Source organism: Falco naumanni, chromosome 1 (assembly GCF_017639655.2).
Source record: "Falco naumanni isolate bFalNau1 chromosome 1, bFalNau1.pat, whole genome shotgun sequence".
Taxonomy (NCBI): Eukaryota; Metazoa; Chordata; class Aves; order Falconiformes; family Falconidae; genus Falco; species Falco naumanni.
Window position 1 is genome coordinate 33729401 of NC_054054.1, and position 20320 is coordinate 33749720.

A 20320-nucleotide genomic window follows, 5' to 3' on the forward strand; every position below is an offset into this window, starting at 1 on the left:
AGGGTGTCTCTTTAGACCCCGTAATTAGTACACTCCAACTGGGGATGCCTTTGCGTTCTAGGTCCTCCTACAAAAACTGTTTATGTTTTACATCTGTAACTATAAATAGGCAAATTCATAGGAAGGCTTTAGAGCAGAGACAAAAGACTAAGATAACCACCCTTAATGATTTCAGAAAAAATGCCTTACTTTTATATTACTCTGTATGTCTTTCATCCCATACAGCTTCTACAAAGAATAGAGAAAATATTTCTTTACCTCCATTACTAGCTGTCTAAGGCTCACAAGTATATTCAAGTATACAAGACTACAGTATGTTGTTTTATGTTCTGATCTATAAGGCCTAATTTTGCAATAATCTTTTAAAAAAGCAAGCTGTTTTAGGAAAAAATGTTGACCTTCTTGAGTCATCATGTAAGTTTGATCTGAGATATACCTTTGGTCAACATACTTCATCATTCATCACTCTTTGTTTACAGCATCTTTGTATATTATTGCACAGAAGTTATTTTTAAAAATGTAGACCAAGGTGCTGTAAAAGCTTTTTCTTATAGCCCACTCCTGAGAAAACTACGATGAGAAACCAAATTTAAAAAGAAAAACCCAAGAACTAATTCATTCCAACAGACAGGAGGTTAAATTAACAGCTGCCCCTTTCCTGATAACATGAAAAGTAGAAGTGATAACTGAAATTAAAAACACCAGCGTTTTTCAATGTAATTGGATTCAACACAGGTTATTCATTAGAGAAAATGAGTGAAAATCCATCAAGCTGGAAATAGGTCATTATAAACATACCCATTCATATATATAACTCTTACATTGTTGTACATAGTAGGGACAATATCCCACAGATGAAAAGCATATTAATACTGGGCTTAAAATTAAATTTTTCATAAGAGAGATTTCAAGCAATGTAATAAATAAAAATTAAAAAAGAAAAAAAAACCCAACCCACACCACCTTTTATTTTGAGCTTTTAAAATTCCTAGTCTCAGAGTATATTCATGTGTCTTACACATATTAATGTACTGGGACTCTCAGCTCTCCTACAAACTAGGAAAGTCTTCATTAATGAACTAATTAATCTTCATTTTACACGAGGAATCTTTTTTAGAACAAAAATCATATTAAATTCTTTCAACTATAACTGTGTTTTAAGTACACTTTGTCCTATACTTCGTATGTGTTCTACATTAAATAGACATAGCATAATTATGAAGCATGAATTATGCTCAAAGAGGGAAAAAAAATCCCTGAATTACTCCATTTCTGATTTCTCTGGTATACCCAGATCCACATTAGCTTTAAAGTTCTTTGTTTATCAGTACAGTACTAATAATTCATTAATTAAAATATAGAATATAACTTCAAAATGTTAGGAAAGTTAGCAAAAGATTTCAATTACTTAAGGGAATAGGAAAATTGATGTAAGTACAAAATTCTTGTTTGGGAGTTTTTTAAGGAATTATCTTCTCTCAGAAAATTAACTGATACTCTGTTAATGGGTAAGTGGCATGAAAAAGGTGGCCAGTCTTTTTTTTTTTTTGGCTAGAGTAGCTGATAACCTGGCTGCTAAACCAATACAAAAGGTTATAACACTGGAGGGGCCTCCTGTGTCTAGCAGAAGGAAAGAAATGACACTTTCTTATATATACCAAGTGTGGTTTATGTCTTTAATCTGTGATGTTATGATGCTATGAAGCCTCACATTTATGGTTTCATCTGCACAGATCACATACACAACAAGCAATTTTCCTTTGAGCCTGTTTGGTTATCATTACTGATGACCAGGCATCCAACGCACATATGTTCAAAGCTTTTACCCATCTCTTCCACTGCAGCCAGCCTCTGCTCATCTTCCCATGTCTGCTCATTTCTCAGTAATTAACAACAGTTCCTTCAACAGCTTTTCAGAAGAAAGGCAGGTAAGGTCTGGACTTGTTCCATTATATCATAGGCCTGACCAGACCCCAAAATGGTAGGTGTAAAGATAGAATAAACCCAATTTGTCATTCTTTGTGAGTAGTGTGAGACACTGTCCTGCCAATCATCCTCCCAGTCCTTTGATAAACTGGTTTTTATAGTAGGCCAACAGCAAAGCTCAAAGAGGAACACAGCAGTGGGGCAATAATACCATTGCCTGATGAAAAGAGCCAAAGTAGGTATCTCTTCTGTAGTCTTTGCGATTATCTCATACATGCACTGATTTCCTAAAAGCTTCCTCAAAGCTCCCATTTGATGTGTTGAGGTGTTGAATGATAAATCTATACAAAGGAAATTAAATGTTTCTGTCTTTCATCTCGCTTCAAGAAGAGGTGTTAAAAAGCAGAAACCCAAATACTGACAATACAGCGATCCATAAGCTGCCAGTTCAAAGAAGCTGCTCAGAGAAATGACTTTCTGTAACAGATTACAAAGACATGATTTTTTCAAAAAATTTTAATTAAAAGGAGAAACAATCCCTTGAAATTTTACCAACACCTAATGGACAATGCTTCACTTATTGTTCAGTCTCTGAATTCATTGCCCTCTTGGGGGAACCTAACTATGGCAGGAAAAGAGCTGCTGTCCTCTCCCCACATCTTCTGTTATTTCGTCTTCTAGAAGTATTTAGGGCAAAGGAAAAGAAAAAAGAAAAGGAGCATTAATATGTTTGTATTTGATTTTTTTAATCTGTACTAATGAGGAAAAAGATTTTTTGAACTATCTCACTATTCCCAAGTTAGTTTTCCCAGTCTTGATTTCTAGTGCTTTGTTCAGCCATGTTTCAAATATTTCAAAAGAAAAGGTTTCTCTGGATTAGTTTTTGAGGCTACTTCACAGGCTAGTGAATGCTATCTCTTTTAAGCATGTCTTTTGAGATGTTTTTCAGACTGAACTTGCTTTTCCTTTAACGACATCAAAACCTTCTTTCCCCTAGAAACCTCATTTTGTTTGTATCATCTACTTTGAAGTCCCACTAAAATAATTTCATGTGTATTAGCTACTGCACGTTTTTGTCCCTGCTCTTGGTGTTTCTTCTACATTGGCCAATAATGTGATCTGAACTCTAGCAATGCCACCCAGCCCCATTTCATGGAGATCAGTTCTGATACGTGTTCTGCTGTTTTACTGAAAAAAACCAGTATCAAAAGTGAACCCTGTATCCTAAGAGTACTTTCTGGACATAAAGTTAATCACACCAGCACTCACTTCAGAATAAATAGGCAATGAAATCTATTCCTGATGAATGTATCAAAGACAAGTATATTTATATTTATTACAGAGAAATTAGTTACAAAATTACCGATGTATTTGTTTGTTTGCTTAACTTACAACAAATTACAAATTTATTCTCAGTGTGCAGCTCTAAGGCAGGTCAAAAGTTGAGCTTAGCCCCATTCTATTTGATAAATACATCTTTAATGCTAAAAGTATTCTCAAGTAAAATCAATACAATAATAATAAATATAAACAACAATAAATTAATGTATTAATGTACATTAATGTATTAAAATAAATTAAATAGGATTTCATAATAAATTAAATTATTATATTTCTTAGGGGAAAATGCCAGGCCAGATTCAACAGCATGAGAGAGAAAAGTCTGCTGGAAGTCCTCCATCCAGCAGAGAGGCTAAAGATGTATTCTCAGTAGGCACACACACGTAGAGCACATGTATACATCACATAGTTATCTGTCTACATGGCCAGCTGCACAGTTCACAGACAGATGCATGGAGCAGTCATATAAATACAGGCAGCACCAACACCTTCTTTTTCATGGTGTGAGAAGTTTATTATACACTAATCAGTGTATAAACTTCTCCTAACTAACATTTTGCATGTGCAAGTCCGCATCAGGGCATTACCCACTACCAAGAAAGGGTTCTCTCTCTGCTTCCTTTCTCTGCCTTATGCTACAGAAACAGTGCAAGGCAAGATTCGACACAAAGTGAGAATGCAGAAGAGTATTAGGAAAGCTATCCTCTCATGCTTTTCAGAGAATGTGCCAGTTCTTAAAAGTGAGCTGGGATTTTGGATCTGTCTGACTGGGAATTTGCATCTATCTGATGCTTTCTTGGTTTGATCTTGGACTGCTATGTCTGACAAACAGGGTAATATTTAGTGATAGACACAGCCTAAACATTATCTGTGAAGGAGCTTCTGAAAAGGAAGAAAAGATTAGGATCTGGAAAAGATTTTGGGATGTGGGGATTCAGAGGGGGGTTGATAGACCTGTTCTTCCAAGAACTAGGAAACAGAGACTATGTGAAATGGGGCTTGGCACCCTGTGCAAGGGTAAAGAGAAAAGAGACAGGCAGGAGTAAGGCAGCAGCCAGAGGAACTGGGAAGAGGTTCTGGGGAGAGCTGTCCTGGTGTAGCGGAGGGAAATGAGCGCAGAAATGATTGGGAACAAGATCTGTCCTTTGGCAGAACTGAACAGCTCCAGAGGAGCCCGATGGATTGGTAAATTGGGAAAAACAGCTTGGGCTGCCCCTGTGTCGGAGGCAAACTGGGATCTTAAGTTAAACAGCAGGCACTCAAAGGAGGCATTTGAAACAGACTTTCAGATTTGCAGCTGTAGGAAAGAAAATTAAATGCCTCAGAAACCTTGACCATTGCCATGCAATTACTGCTCTTTGGCTTTTATGTTACTTCCAGGTTTTGTTTTTATTTTGCAATTTTAACTTCATGCAGTATAACATTGCCACCCCTGCTCAGCCAATTATCCCATCTAAACATGAGAGATGCATTTTTAATGACCCAGCAGCTTAGTTGTAACAGCACTTAGAATCGTATTTGTCACTTCAACAAACTCAAACCTTTTTTTTTAACGTGGCACTGCTTGTTTGAGAGAGTTTTTTCTGTTTGTTTCTGATCGTCCCACCCTTTCCATTCTGCTTTTGTAACTGCTTACCCTCCTAGCTGCAGTCAGCCTAGGGCTACAGAGCCATTACCTGGGCAGCGACACTGGGAAGTGAAACACTGTTAGCTGAATTGGCAAAACATATAGAGACTATTGAGGGTCAGGGATCGAGAGTTAGGTTTTGAAAGCGGCAGTTGGTAAGATTTATAAGTCTGGCTGGTTGGTTTTGGATCTAGTGTCGTATCTGTACGACAAATACCTGCTTGGCTTAGCTACTGCACCACAATGCCAGAGCAGCGCTGTTCTGGCGAGAGCCTTCAGGGTGGATATCATGCTGATGGCGGTGTGTCAGCTTCTGTGTTGGTTCCAAAGAGGCCCTTTCAGTGTGAGATTTATCCGGTGTTTCTCCTTCCAAAGCAGCGGGATCGTGTTAGACATGTTTCACCAAAGTCCTTACCTTTTCCATTCTCAGAGGGACAGTTGGTACCTTAGTTTCATATGCGTGCTACTTTTGACACTTATTTTTTTTTAGAGGAGGATCAAGCTAGGAGTAATTTGTGAACTGACTATTGCTGGGCTTGTTCCAGATAATTTATATAGTGCATAAATACTTTAGCAAATGAATTTCCAGATCACTTGAGTTCCCTTGCAGTTAAATTTTCTATAAGCCTAGAAAAAATGCTGCACGTTTCAAGTATAAACTTTGCTGATATAATACTTTTCTGTAGCCACACTAAAAAGATGCTTATGTCTGATAAAACATTGACTAATGGTTTGCTGATAATTTTGCTGAGTAATTTTACTACATAGCCACTGATGTCTTATCACAGGAGGCCAATATAGGCTAAATACACAACATGCACTGATTAAACACCACGTACATGTATTTTTTTCTGAATAAAACTAGATGTTTAGCCCCAAAACACTAATTTTATTTATAAAATTTAAATTTTCAGTCAGAATAGAAGTATATGCATAAAGAGAAAACATTATCAGTAATGATAATGAAGTCAATGGATGGACACATATCTAAAATGAAGCAGAATGAAAACTGACAGCAGATAAAGCATGGGATAGAGAACCTGTCATGCAAAAGCCTGTAATTAAAATATATTTAAAATTGCCAAAGCTCCTATCACAGCTTTTTCCATCATACAAAATTGTTTGTTAAGCAGACAAAACTCTGAGCTTTGTTTCTCCTTCATTTTCTTTTCAACATTTTGATATTTCTCCTTTTTTTGTGTTTTTTTGGGGGGGTTCCCTCATCTAAAAAGAGTGTTGGTTAGATAGTAACAAAGAATCCACCTATTGCAGTATTCTTAGAAATACTGAAGAAAAAGACAGCTTAGAGAGCATGAAGCTTGTAAATAATTTACAGGTTTTGGAGTGGTTCATAAGACCATGTGCTGGAGGTGTAATTTCCCAGCGGTAAAATTGCAAGCCAGAGAGATCATCAAAAGGCAGAATCATATTTATTTTTCTCTGTCTCTTCTTTCTGCTGGTTTATATTTTCTTTTTAAAGGAGAGAGTACTGGACTCAGGAAAAACAGTTCAAGATGAACTGCTTCTCTTTATTCTCCGGAAGGAAAACACAGTACATCATTAATGCAATTTTAAAAGACTGTCAAACAGAATTTTCTGTAACTAAATAAATTATATACACCTGGAGGAAAGAAGAGTATAGAAACGATTTAAATAAGCCTCACATTCTTCTTTCAAACTATTTTATTATTTTCCTCTATTTTATAAGAGTTTAATGAAAGGTTAGAAAGATTTTTCAAATTATAGTTGGTACAATGGAGGAAGTTAGCAATAACTTGATATAAAGCCACAGGGCTTGCTTAACAATTACAATATTAAATCTCTTTCATGAACTAGAGAAATCTCCTGATAAACAAAAAGTCAGATCTGTGAGTCCAGAAAAAGCAGTCCTGGAGGTAAATTATATTGGCTACGTGTATAGTTAGACTAAAATTATTTAAGAACAAAAATGTTCACTGTGTTGTAGAGTCTCAGAGGAAAGATGCAAGCTAAAGAAAGAAAAGTTTGAACTGATATTTCTGATAAGAGTAATTGGCTGGCATAATGGACTTTTAATGAATGTCCTTAAGATACCATTTACTACAAACCTCCAAGGATGGAAGAGTTAAGGTGTTACTAGTAATGCTGTGGTAAAGAGCAGAGGAAAATACAGAGGGTCAACCTAGAAACACAAGAGGTCATTTCTGCCTCTACTAATATGTAATCTTATGAAAGTGGGTTGCGTTTTCAAGCATTGTTTCTTTCAAACAGTATGGTGAAACTGGAGTTCATTGTGTGACAGAAAAGAAGTACTACCTTTAAATGAGGTATGTAGGTCATGTATTTCTCTAAAAACAGGCTGCTAACTTATTTTGAACTAACAAAGAATAAATCAGACAATTTTTTCCAGAGTGCCTTTAATTCTCCTCTAACATCACAATACTTAAATGCAGCCAGGAAATAGAAGTCCTGCTCTTCACAACTTCAGACTAAGGACTGACACAGTTGGAGCTGCTGGTGTTTCCTGTAAGAAAGGGGAGAGCAGTCTTTGCAAAATTAACATACTTTGAATGTCTTTCTTGTCCAAGGAAAAAGTAAAAAAATGCTTTGCATGTTAGTAAGCCGTAGAAGTTAGATGGATGTAAACACACATTTTCTCATCCATTATTTATGACAGTAATTTTTTTAAAAAAAGGAAAACTTTGAGTTGCACAAATCAAAAAATATAGGTTTTCTTTTTAGTTCACTCAAAACATGCCTAACTTTTTGTCTGAAAAGAAATTACATGCAGAACAGGAAGAACCCATGGCTTCTTTTTTCATATTCTGAAATACTGCATTGCCCTTTGACGGTCCCACCCCATTTTGGGGAGAAGCCTGCGTTATTCTTCCTTTAGCAGGTCTGGGAATGATGTAGTAGACTATACATACCAATGTATGCTTGTAAGAGGAACTTACGAAATGCCTTTGTTAAGTTTTCCACATTGAATAACTTTAGTGTTAGATCAGTAAGTACCTGAACAGTTCACTGATGTATTCTTTATTGTGCTTCAAATACAAGTAAAAGTACTGCTCTTTTGTGTGCACTTATACAAGTCCAGAAGGCTGCACAAGCAGCATAGTAAACCTGCCAGGGGGGACACAGAGACACTAGACCATCCGGTTGCAGTCCGTTTAGGAAGCTGGTAAAGCAGGGAGAGACGTTTTAGAATGCCCTTATGCATAAATACATGACAGGCAGGGAGATGCCCTCTCAATTAATGGATTGCTTCTTACCTGACAAAGGGTAGAGATGGTAGATTCATTTCATTGTTCCTTCCATTCCCCAAAGGCTTTGGCTTGGAAGGCAGTGTGGCCCAGCTGTCAGTACAAACCTGGTCTCTAAGAGACCTGTGCTTTAATTCTGCCTCCATCAGTGGCAGCCTCTGTGACCAGGAACAAATAAGTTCATACTTCATACTCCATGACCGCTGTATGTCTGCTGCTCTGATGACACAGAATTGTTTCTGACTACGCGTTTGCACATGCTTAGTTATGGTGAAGAGCTGATTTAGGCTGAGGATAAGTGACATATATCAAAATAATCACAGATCTACAGATCTGACATGCATTTTTCAGGTGGTGCATTCATCTCTTAATCACCAAGATTACACTATTTGTTTCTTAGCAGAAGCTGTCAGAACTATGAATACCTCAGTGTTACTTGTTTGATCTAATAGAAATATTATTTGTTCTCACAGGAAAAGCTGTTATTACACTGGTAGAAGATGTTACACTGTTCTTTATCTTCATTTAAAGCTATTTACTTTCTCTAGTTTAGGACTAGGAGCATATAAGTTTGAGCCGTCAGTCCAAATATCACAGCAATATGAACCTCAACACTTAATCCGTATTTTCTTTCTTAACTTTCTTCTAGAAATACTTTCCTTTTAAAGAGCTTGCCAGGCTTTTTTCACTGTCTGTGTTAAAGAGGAATTAATGCAAAAAGGGATTAAGTGCGTTGCACAAAGTCATCTGCTAAGACTGGCAAATTCAGGGCTAGAAGTTGGCTGTCTGGTCTTTGATGTTTGTGTGACTTGGTAAACAATACGGTATTGCTTCTGCTTTACATAAGTCATTTTTGTCAAGTCACCACTCTAATGCTCTTTTTTCTTCTCCTTTACTTCCTTTAATTTTCTTTGTAATTGCTTATTCTTCCTTACATGTGTCAGTTTATAAAAGAGATGTAAAGAGACAGAAGGATCTGCAAGGTTTGAATAAGATCTGTGGCAGGGTCTTTTGAATTCATTAAATGTAACTCCTCTGGTGGAACATGATTGCATGTTCTGTCAGTAATACCTGACTGCAAATGCAGTGTACATTCCTGCTTGGTTTCCATGCCACGCAAATGCTGCTTGCAGCAGTGGGAGCTCTGCTCGCAGTGACACCGGGAGCTCCACACACTGCAGCAGCATGGGTGCTGCTCATGTCTGCCACTCAGATCTTAAGACTGAAGTGGAGACATATAGCATAGAAGAAATTTTTGTCCCCTGGGAACTCTTTGGGAACATCCTTCTAAGTGATAAACATTTAATGCATGAATATTTGGTTGAAAGTTCAAAATCAGACATGTTAAACTCTCAGTCACACACATGTTCTGTAGGGTCTCATGAATACATGATTTGACTGAACCAGACTGGATGGTATTAATTCTTGTCTTTCACTTTTTTTCAGGAGTGCCCCAGTGGCGTTGTCAATGAAGAAACCTTTAAAGAGATTTACTCTCAGTTCTTTCCCCAGGGAGGTGAGTACTTGGCAGACATAATTAGTACTACAGTGAACACAGAGTTATGTGTTAGTTCCTAAGTCTGCCAAAAAAAGCCTGTTGTTCAGACTAAAACTATTGCTGTCTCAAGTTCTGTCTGAACTCATGAGGTACTTCCTTGATGGCTGGGTACATTTTAAAGTATATATTTCTGAATGAAGTGAAATGATAACTACAAGAAGTCAGTCTTCTGTTACAAAGTTACAACCTGTGTTTGGGTACCTTTGAAAACCAGGTTTCTCTGTGTTATTTCTTTTTAAACTTTCTACACAGTCTTCCCCATTCTCTTTTATTCCACAAAACCTTTCACAGTAGGAATGAAAACTGTAGGAGGCTCTATACAGGTACCCTCTAATATTGATGGCAGAACCCCCTTGACTTCTATGGGGTTTCTCTACTTAAACAAGGGCTTTTTTTTTTGCTAAACCTAATTTATATTAATTATTTTCCAGGGATTTAATTTATCTTCATTATCTTTTAGTGCAATGAAGGTAGCACAAAAATGTACAACAGTTTTTTGTCTTGAATGTTAGATTTTCTTTTAATTTGAACAATTTTCCTCTCTTTTCTTTCTCTTGCTTTTACCATTCAATCCTTCCTCTTCATATTCTCCTACACCTCTTCAGTCCTGCCTCTTCATCTTCTCCCCATCTCTTGAGATTTGCATGTTTCCCTGGGACTGCTCATAGCTTTCTTTTCATTTGTATTTAAACTCCCCCACACACTTAATTGGTAGGAACAAAATGTCTCCCAATTAGTTTTATTTTGAATAAAGACCTAGAAGGTAAAGAGCAGCATTCAGTGTGGATTACCATCACTGAAATCCTTAACAAGTAGGCGCACTCAATAGGGAAGAACAAAAGGCTAAAAGAGTTGACCTGCCTACTGATTATTTCTATATCTAAGCTTTTAAGCCAGGCTAACATCTACAGTTCAGATATTATATTTTATAGTTACCCTGGCTAGCAAAAAATAATTCTTTGCATGTGATTTACTACACCTTTACTACGCTTAAAATAATGATAAAAAAAAAAATTACATTTCCTATTGTGACACTCAAAATTGTTTATGGGCAATGAGAATGCACACCTTTGATGAAAGTAAAACTAAAATGTACTGTGAGAATAAATGTAATCTTAAAAGCCTCATCTTTATTAGTCCAGACCTAATTGTCACAGAAAGGAAAGAATATTAATGTAATTAAGATGGAGACATACTGGTTTTAGTCTCTACCCTTTTTGCTGGTGCTAGCGTTTACCCTTATGCTGTTCCTCTGGACCTTTAAGGCAGTGGCATCATTTGGAGGAGGGATGGGGGCTGCAGTGGACTGCTGGCAACTAGAGTCCTTCCCTGGGGGGGATAGGGTGTTCATGTTGGTGCTTTCTTCTTCCTCACTCTGGGATTCGCCTGGGGTCATTTCTCCATGTTTGCTAACACTTTTTTACACCTTCCTTTTTCTCCATTGGTTTGCAGCTCCACATTACATCCAAATCTATTATAGGTGGTGACTTTTACACTTCTTTGTTCTCTTTGCTACCCCTAAACCCAGTTTTGTGCACCTCCACACCTGCGTTTCACTGACCATGGGTGAGTTGTTTATAGCTGTGGGGACCGCAGTGCTAGCCTGCGCCCTGTCCCCTCTCATCCCATGCCTGTTCCCCTCTGCGCTGCATCCCAGCTCTCTGCTGCTCGAGGCCTCTGCTGCTGTACAAAGCAAAAGGTTCTCTCCACTACATCGTTATGTTAGACCCATAAATACCTACTCCTATATAGAATAACTACCTGTTTCTGCCACCTATATAAAGCTATAGTTGCATCACAAAAATAAAATCAATGAAACTTAGAAACCTGATCAGCTTGAGAGACTGCTGTCACAGCTAAACCGCCGGAAACAAAGCTGCAAGCTGATAATATTCTGTCCTGGTGCAAGCTCCCTATAAAACTTGTGGCTTCTTAGTAGCAATACGGGAACACACGGTTACTATGTTCATTGCAATTTCAATAATGCAGTTACTCTATTTGCAACAAGGGAGCTATGCTTCCCTGGGAAAAAAAAAAAAAAAAAAAAAAAAAAAAAAAAAAAAAAAGTAATTTTTCTTCTTGCTTCATTTAACCTTAATAGAATACAGTTAAAAAGTTAGATTTTTAGCAGGGTGGAAAAGTATCACCTCCAGATAATTCACTCATCAGTAACAGATGTTGTGTACTAGCAACAGCATTTTTAGCTTTCTTAATAAAGCTTTTTCAGAGATCTCTGTGAAGAGCATCGAGAAGTGACCATCAGGAACTATCCGCTTCCCTCTCACCATCCTCCATGGCCTCCATGCAGCCACATGCGTCCTTAGCTGTACATAAAGAGCACACACAAATGTGAAAGCCTTATGTAGATTTTCCTCAAAATTTCAGGAAAAACATTCTGTGGGAACAGCAGAAGAGCTGAATCCACACACTGAATAACCATTACACTCCTCAGTTATGGACAGGACGGGTTAGGTTCCCTGTTTGATAAGGCATACTCTCGGATGTATAATGATTGCCATTTTTTGTCTCTGATGTTTAAAATGCTTTAACAGTGTATTTCAAAGGAATTCTGATTTAGTATGTATTTCTGTCTCAACCTGTCAGAATATCAGTTTAGCCTATAAGTTATATTATCAGATCCCTGAAAAGAAAAAAAAGTATTTAAAAAGTTAAGCTTTTTTCCTAACATGACTAATGTTCAATATTTATGGGGGTGGGGGCAAGGGGGAATCATATTAAGTAGCTGTAATTAAAAGATCAGTGTACCTCATCCTGACGTCTTTTTGAAGGCAAAATTTTAGACAAGAGTTGCCTGAACAAACAGCCCTGAATAAGACCTCTGAATTATTTTTTCAGAAGGGGTTACTAGACATAAAAGATTATTCAACTGGAGGTGTTTTTTTCATATACCATCATACAAAAAGAGTAGTATGTTGTATCACGTATGGACAAAAAGCAGTATTTTTTTTTTGTGTGTGTGTGTGTGTTAACCTTTGTGTTTCCTGTAAATCTACAGGAAGTAATGAGGAATATTTAATATGTTTTTTTAAGAAATTAATGCCTAGAGAATAGGAAGCTATTTAAAATTCAGTAATTATACTTCTATAATATGTTTCTTTCCCCTGAAGATGGTTTGCATAGTATATTCTGTTGCACAACAGAATTCTCAGTAGATTATAGAAAATATGACTATTAAAATCCTAAATGTAAACCAAACTCAACAAATTCACATTCTTCAGTTAAAGTGGGAATTGATCTGCTTGGTCATGCTTAAGCATGCTTAAGCAATTGCACTAATGACTGAATTAATAAATATCTCGATAGTGGGGTTTTTTTAATCTCTGAAAATGCTTTAACAGACACAGGGTTTAAAGGTTGCAAAGGTTTTTCTTGTTACAATTATTTCACATCATATGAAATTAACATATTGAAGTAAGATCAGAGACTTTACTTACTAATATCAGGTCTGAATCCGTGAAGTACCAAGTTTTGAGTTTTGGTATATTTGGTTCTTTGGGGAGAAGGTGGCATTTCAGGTGAGTGACCCAAGACTATCACTCAGTTTAATTCAAAACAATATTCTGGGCTGTGACAAGTACAGGTTTTTAGGATTAATATGAAAGGTCAAATGGTTTAGTGCCAAGAAATCAGAAAAAGGCATGTCAGCAGTGATGAGAATTTTCCATGATGGGAGGGGTTTGTCCTGCAAGGGAGACACAGATTTCATAGCTCTTCTCACTTTACTAAAAGTTTGTGAGGTTAATGTTACTTAACCTAACATTAATGTAAATCCATGAAGCAGAAAGAGCAAAGCAATGAGTATGAAAAGTAAACAATACTTCAGACTACATTAATTTGCATTATTTTTATGGATGGAGAAGGCACTGAGGAAAGCTGACCTCACATCAACAGGGCAGTCTCCAGAGACGCTCCCTCTTTTCAGTGTATTACTCCTGGAGCAGGCTGTGCCTCTCAGAAGGCATTTGGTGGAAATGGAAAGATGAATCTTTACAAAAAGTTAGAGGCATGACAGATTCATATTCGTGCTGTTGTGTGTTTCTGAAATGAGTCAATATGCACTGTTCAGTAGGCTGAGAAGGTGTACAAATAATTAGTGAAGGGGTCACTTGTTTAAGGTCATCTTTCAGAGACTTATTGACCACTTCAGCTACCCACAGCCAGGTTTTTTCAAGGTTTTTAAGCACCTAGCCCTCATAGGATGTACATGGGAATGGAATTAAGCAGCAAACCAGCTTTACAAATCTCCTTCTCTGGAGAGATTTCTCCCCCACCTGTGGGTGAGCATATGACCCGAACACAGCAGCAGATTTCCAACAAGCTCAGCTTGTTGGGTAACAGGCTTGTCTTCAGAGTAAAAACAACACACCAGATGCACAGATGGTAGCATCTGCTTCCCTCATTTAAAGTGAACAAATTAACTCATTTTTTCTTTTTTAACATATGAGATAGATTCCTTATCATGGTCATTTAACTGATAAAGTAGCGTTCCCATTAACACAGGTTGTTTCAGAGTACAATAACATGACTTCTTTGCTATTCATTCAGATATCAGTGATTAGGAGAAATAGGATTGGAAATCAATAAAGTTATTCTAGACCATAATTTTAGATTTTCTGTTCCTAACAATGTAGCTACCTACATGCTTGCACTTATAATTTATCCCTATTCCCCTGCCAAAAAAAAAAAAAAAAAAGTTTAAATTGAATTGAAAATTTAGTTTTGCTATCAAATTTTGGTATCAAAATGTATCTTGGTATCAGTTTTTTTCATGGAATGAAAATAAATGAAATGAGAGGTGCTTACTATGGATTTTTTACTGTTTTAAATTATAGATTCCACAACTTATGCACATTTTCTGTTTAATGCATTTGACACTGATCATAATGGATCTGTAAGTTTTGAGGTAAGTGATGCTGTTACTTCTTTCTCTGTGATTGAATATTTTGTCATTCCTTGTAATTAAGTCCAGTTTGGTGGCTTTTATTATATGGCTCACATTATGAAAAATTTAGCTTATGTGACTCAAGTTTCAAGTTTTTCCAAGGTATTAACAGAAGTCATTATTATTATTTTGTAATTGTATATCCCAAAATGGTAACTCAGATTGTGCTGCTATGTAATATTTTTATAAATCTGCTCATTTAAAAGTTACCCCAATTCATACATAAGTTATATAAAATAATCCTTGTCTTCCTCCTCCTGCAAGGTGAGAAGGACTGTGAACTACAACTAATGTTACGGGGATGACTCAGCCAAAACAGGATTGCTCACACTATTAGTTTCAGGAGAAGGCTTTACAAAAAAAGGCTTTAAAGTGAATGTATTTAAAAGCACAAGGGCTTGAAATTCATTCTTCCTCCATTTAACTGCCCAGTCTGTTTTCAAAACAGTTTTCTGCCTCTCTGCTAGGGCTGATGTCACCACCTGCAAAGGCTGATGTCATCAGTGCATGACATGGTAAAAAGGGCAACTCACTGCAATAGTTTAGATGAAAACAGGGTGTACAATATGAAATCGTGTGTCCTGCAGGACAAGGGCAGTGATTGTCAGCCTGTACTTGGCACTGGTGAGGCTGCACCTCGAACACTGTGTTCAGGTTTGGGCCTCTCACTACAAGAGGGACGTAGAGGTGCTGGAGCATGTCCAGAGAAGGATGACAAATCTGGTGAAGGATCTGGGGCACAAGTCTGATGAGGAGCAGATGAGGTCTGGAGAGGAGGAGACTCAGGGGACCTTATCGCTTTCTAGAGCTACCTGAAAGCAGGTTGCAGGCAGGTGGGGGTCGGTCTGTTCTCCCAGATAACAAGTGACAGGACAAGAGAAAACAGCCTCAAGCTACACCGGGTGGTTTAGATTGGGTATGAGTAAAAAAAATCTTTACTGAAAGGATGGTCAAGCATTGGAACAGGCTGCCCAGGCAGGTGGTAGAATCACCATCCCTGGAGGTGTTTAAAGAGCATGTAGATGTGGTGCTTAGGGACATGGTTTAGTGATGGACTTTGCAGTCCTGGGTTAACAGTTGGACTTGGTGATCTAAAAGGGCTTTTCCAACCTAAATGGCTCTATGATTCTACTAAATAAAATATATTTCCTCTTAACAGCAGCTCCTCCTTAGTGATCTTTGTTTTACGGGCACCAGGGCTCCATCACTTCTGTGACAAACATTCATCACTTGATTCCTTTCCAAAATTCTGTGATCTAAGTCCAGAAATGGATTTAGGTGTCTGCCTACCCACTTCTGGCCTTGAACAAGACATAAAGGAACACATGATCAGATGGAATAATTTTAAGCTTTCCTATGGATTTGAGACAGCACACTATTAAGCTTGTTAATTAATTTATTAATGAACTAGGTCTCCCCAAAGATTTACTGAGGGATAAAGCAATCAGAAAGTCATCAACAACCTTGCTAGGAGATAATTAATCACTGCGGGGAAAAAACAAATACAAGTTAATCCCAGATCACAACCAGAAGCTCTATACAGCCGTAGTGCAGAACTGACATGTGGGCAGGCTGTGTGACTGAGCACACAGAAGCTCCAGTACAGCTGCAATGATGCTCCATTTTGCAACCTTTCAGTGAGACATCTCCCTTTCTTGCAGAATCAAAGTTAGGCACAGGAGACTTTGGCAGCTAATGGACAAATGGTCTTCACAGGTATTAGCATGCTCAGCAGGAAGCTAGCAGGTTAGAAATAGGAAGCTGTGGAAAGGAGTAAAGGCAAGTACCAAAGCACAGACTTCTGTGCTTCTAACTTCATCGTCACAGACTCAAGAGAGACCTGACCTAGACTTCTGCCTCAGCCCAGACCCCCTCCAGAGATTTAGGCTCCTTTGTGACCCTAGGTCAGAGGCACCTCTCCTTATCAGGTGCTCAGCTGAGCAGGACTGTCCCTCAGTGGACAGCGTTGGCATCCTTAGGGGATGTAAATGTCCAAGCAGTACTGTGAATCTTACTTCAAAACCAAATAGGCTCTAAAAGTAAAACTCCTCTCTCTCTCCAGAAATCAGATGTTTAAACCAGGAAGGAAAACACATCTATGTACTCTAATACTGTAATGGGGCCTTGGGTTCATGCTTCATGCTAAATGGTGTGCTTGATTCATAAGTCACTGTATTGTTGGTAACAAGCATAAAGTCAGAAGCTCTCTGAGCTTAGCTGCTACCCTTAGCACTGTTGCTTTACTGTGGCATTCTGCACTGGATTACCAGTTTAACAGCTACCATAGCTATACTGCCTCTGACAGGCACATTGCCTTCCACCATGCAGAACCTTTTTCTTTTTGAGGATCCAGCCCAAAATACCCTGTGTACTACTCTAAGAAAATAAAATTATCGGAGATGTTGGCAAAGGAGTTCAGGCAAAGCTACATCAAGAATGTAAAACAGTGCAGAAAAGATTTGAAGACAGGGTACTGAATTAAAAAGGTTAATTGATAATGTAATCTGTCTAAGTCTGTTCTGAATTTTGTGAACATTTTCATACTTAATAGTACACTGTTAAAGAGTTGCTTGCAGATTTAATCCTGTGACTCCCAATTAGTCATTGAGATGTAGACAAGTTGAGCAAAACTCTTTTAAGATTCATGCATCCAGGTATTTACGACAGACTAAGAAAACCCAGAGCATACCACTTGAATCATCAAAAAGACTGAAGCTGTCAAGAGAGCTGTCTGTGCCTACAAGACCATCTGAAGCCATGATATCTGCGTATGCTTCACTGTGTGTGTCATACATCACACCTTTATAATTTACGTTTAACTTCATTGCAGTCTTTTCCATTGTTCCTGTTCTAAGGAAATGCATAAACTTTGCTGGTGCTGATAAGAAATTTTTCAGCTTTTATTTTCACTGCTTTAATGTTACTCTAAGACTTCCTATATGTCTTTGCCAGTGATGGAGAAATGCACATTTAAATATAAGATGTTGCCATATTCTCCTCAACCTATTATGGAGACAGTTTCACAAATTTTTGGGTTTACAGGCTTGTCAAGTAGAAGAAGGTGGAGGAGATAGTTAGGAAAAAAACCACCATTGTTTAAAAGAAGTTAGCACGCTAAGAAATAGAGAAGACAGGTGATGACAAATCCCAGCTGATATTTTCTCCAATCTGGAAGATGCTCACTAAAAGTAAATGAGGTTTGTGCTGTCAGAAGAGTATTAATTATAAAACAAAAATATATAATAAATACTACATATAAATAATCTTGAATGTCTTCTGATTTATTTCTGTGGAATAGTTTTACAGCAATAGAGCATTGGTGGGTCACAAAAGCAGTCAGGTGGTACATGGACACATAGTAAATATTATTCACTATCACATAGTAAAAGTTTTAAGTAGCGAGGTGTACTGCAGCATACATGGAGTTTCAGATGTGGACTGCAGCAGATTGATCTAAGAGGTCTGGGAACCACATATGCCACTTCCAACAAGGTATAGATTTAACAAGAATTTAATGGTCCTTAGTAGATAGTTTTCCCAACATTGGTCCCCTGTGCTCAGATTAATCTAGCTCGCACTTTAAGCTTTTTTTTCTTGGACCATTAAACCCGGGCAATTGCTTTTCCCTGTTATGAAGTTCAACAGGAAGTGCTTAGGCAAGGCATTTGAGAGGATAAATCCACCAACAGAAAATTATGGCTTATTTTATAGAAAATTACTCAATTTACTTATTAATTATGACTGTAGCAAACAGTGCCTAGATTGTTAACTATTTAAAAAAAACCAGCATCCCTTAATACTTACTGTGAAGCAAAAAAAAAAAAAAAAAAATAGAAACAAAACATCTCTCCAGATTTCCATGCTTCTGACAAATGCATTATTCTGGATTTCTGAGTGTTTGTGAAAATCTGCTCAATTCCTAACTGACCAAGACTTTTTGTCTACTTAGGATTTTGTAATGGGTCTTTCAATTTTACTCCGAGGGACAGTACAGGAGAAACTGAACTGGGCTTTTAATTTGTATGATATAAATAAGGATGGATATATAACTAAAGAGGTAAGGTCTACTTTTACACTAATCACTGAAAGGTCATATATCTAAGTCCTGCTTTCAAAGAAGAATGGCTTCATTGTAAAATTAGGCATATTAACAAATAAACATATCATATTAAACTAGACATGCTAACAATAAAGTAATTTTCTCATTTTAAAGGCAGATATAAAAATTGAAAACTTAAAATCTTCACAGAAATTGTAAAAGATCAGAATTCTTTAGGTTTGGCCTCAACTTATGTATTTGCACATACAGTCACTAGAATAAAGTAGTTTGGTAGGATAATTTGGACAAAAAGAATGAAGTACGTGAGCCGTATTTGTTACTCATTTTATGAACTTAACTTCCAAAAATTTTTGCTTGAAAGAGGATTTATATAAAATGATTCCTACATCTTTTAATCTGCAAGGATTCAAACACACACTTAAATTACAGTGGCACCAAATGAGTGCTTTCATAAAAAACATGGTTTTTCAAAACTGGGTCTTTATGTAAATATATATATATATATTACCCTTATAATTTTACACTTTTAGAGAAACACTTCATGTTACTATAAAAGGATGTTCTATAGAATAATTTCTCAGCATACTGGTATATGACTTGTTTTTATAATTATTCTTATAGTTTTCACTCTCTTAAAATTTGATATAAAAGGAGGACTCTGTGTATGTGCAGATGTATGCGCGGGTGTTTCTGTTTTTGCTATGGAAAAAGCTGCAAGAATCTGATATGCTTTGGCAATCCACTTGCTATTTTGGAACTTCTTTTCCAGTTTAGTTTTATTCACAAGACCTCAGAAGATTCTTCCCACAATCCATCAACTTGCACATATTCTAAATCATTTAAAATCAGAATCATACACCTGCATCTATTCAACAAATGTATCTATGAAAGTGGAACTAACATGCTAGAATTTCTAGAAGCATGGTAGTTCCTTCTTGAAGCTGTTCAGTCATAGAATAACAGGCACAATCTCGTTCAGTCGTAAAGTAACAGGCACAATCTCAAAATTGTATTCTAAAATGTAAATCCTAAAAAATTTATGTGTTCTGAGTTAAAGCAGTGTCTACAATGCACCTACATTACACAGACTTTTTTCTTTTCAGGAAATGCTTGATATCATGAAAGCAATATATGATATGATGGGGAAATGCACCTATCCTGTTCTCAAGGAGGATGCACCTAGACAACATGTGGAAACATTTTTCCAGGTGAGTCAGGTAACACAGGCTCCCAAAAGACTTCTCTGTTAACAGGTATGGCAAGATTTTCATTGTGGTCACAATTTTACATATCCTCCCAATTTTGTAATCCTTTTTCTTCTCTGTGGTTCAATCCCAAGTTTCTCAGATCTACTCATTACACCTTGCTTTTTCAACAATAAGCTCCTTAAGCTTATTCTAATACACTACTTGTAACATCTTTACAGCACTTTGGCCTCGTTCCTAGGCTGACATATAACTGAAGTTAATAATAAAATGGACTTGTTTTACACAAGATTTCAGGAGAATAAACATACATTTTTATTCTTTCTGAACAGAAAATGGACAAAAACAAAGATGGAGTAGTTACCATAGATGAATTCATTGAGAGCTGCCAGAAA

General features: G+C 37.1%; 1 protein-coding gene across 7 annotated transcripts in view; it reads left to right on the forward strand.

The window, feature by feature from the left end:
• The window catches only part of KCNIP4 (potassium voltage-gated channel interacting protein 4), a 430246-nt gene that overhangs the window by 403348 nt on the left and 6578 nt on the right, over positions 1-20320 (forward strand). For all 7 annotated transcript variants that reach the window (XM_040588373.1, XM_040588329.1, XM_040588363.1 and 4 more), the window contains 5 exons: positions 9586-9655; positions 14551-14621; positions 18610-18717; positions 19824-19928; positions 20258-20320. In XM_040588373.1, the coding sequence (XP_040444307.1) occupies positions 9586-9655; positions 14551-14621; positions 18610-18717; positions 19824-19928; positions 20258-20320 (417 nt within the window). The remainder of the gene's footprint in view (positions 1-9585; positions 9656-14550; positions 14622-18609; positions 18718-19823; positions 19929-20257) is intronic.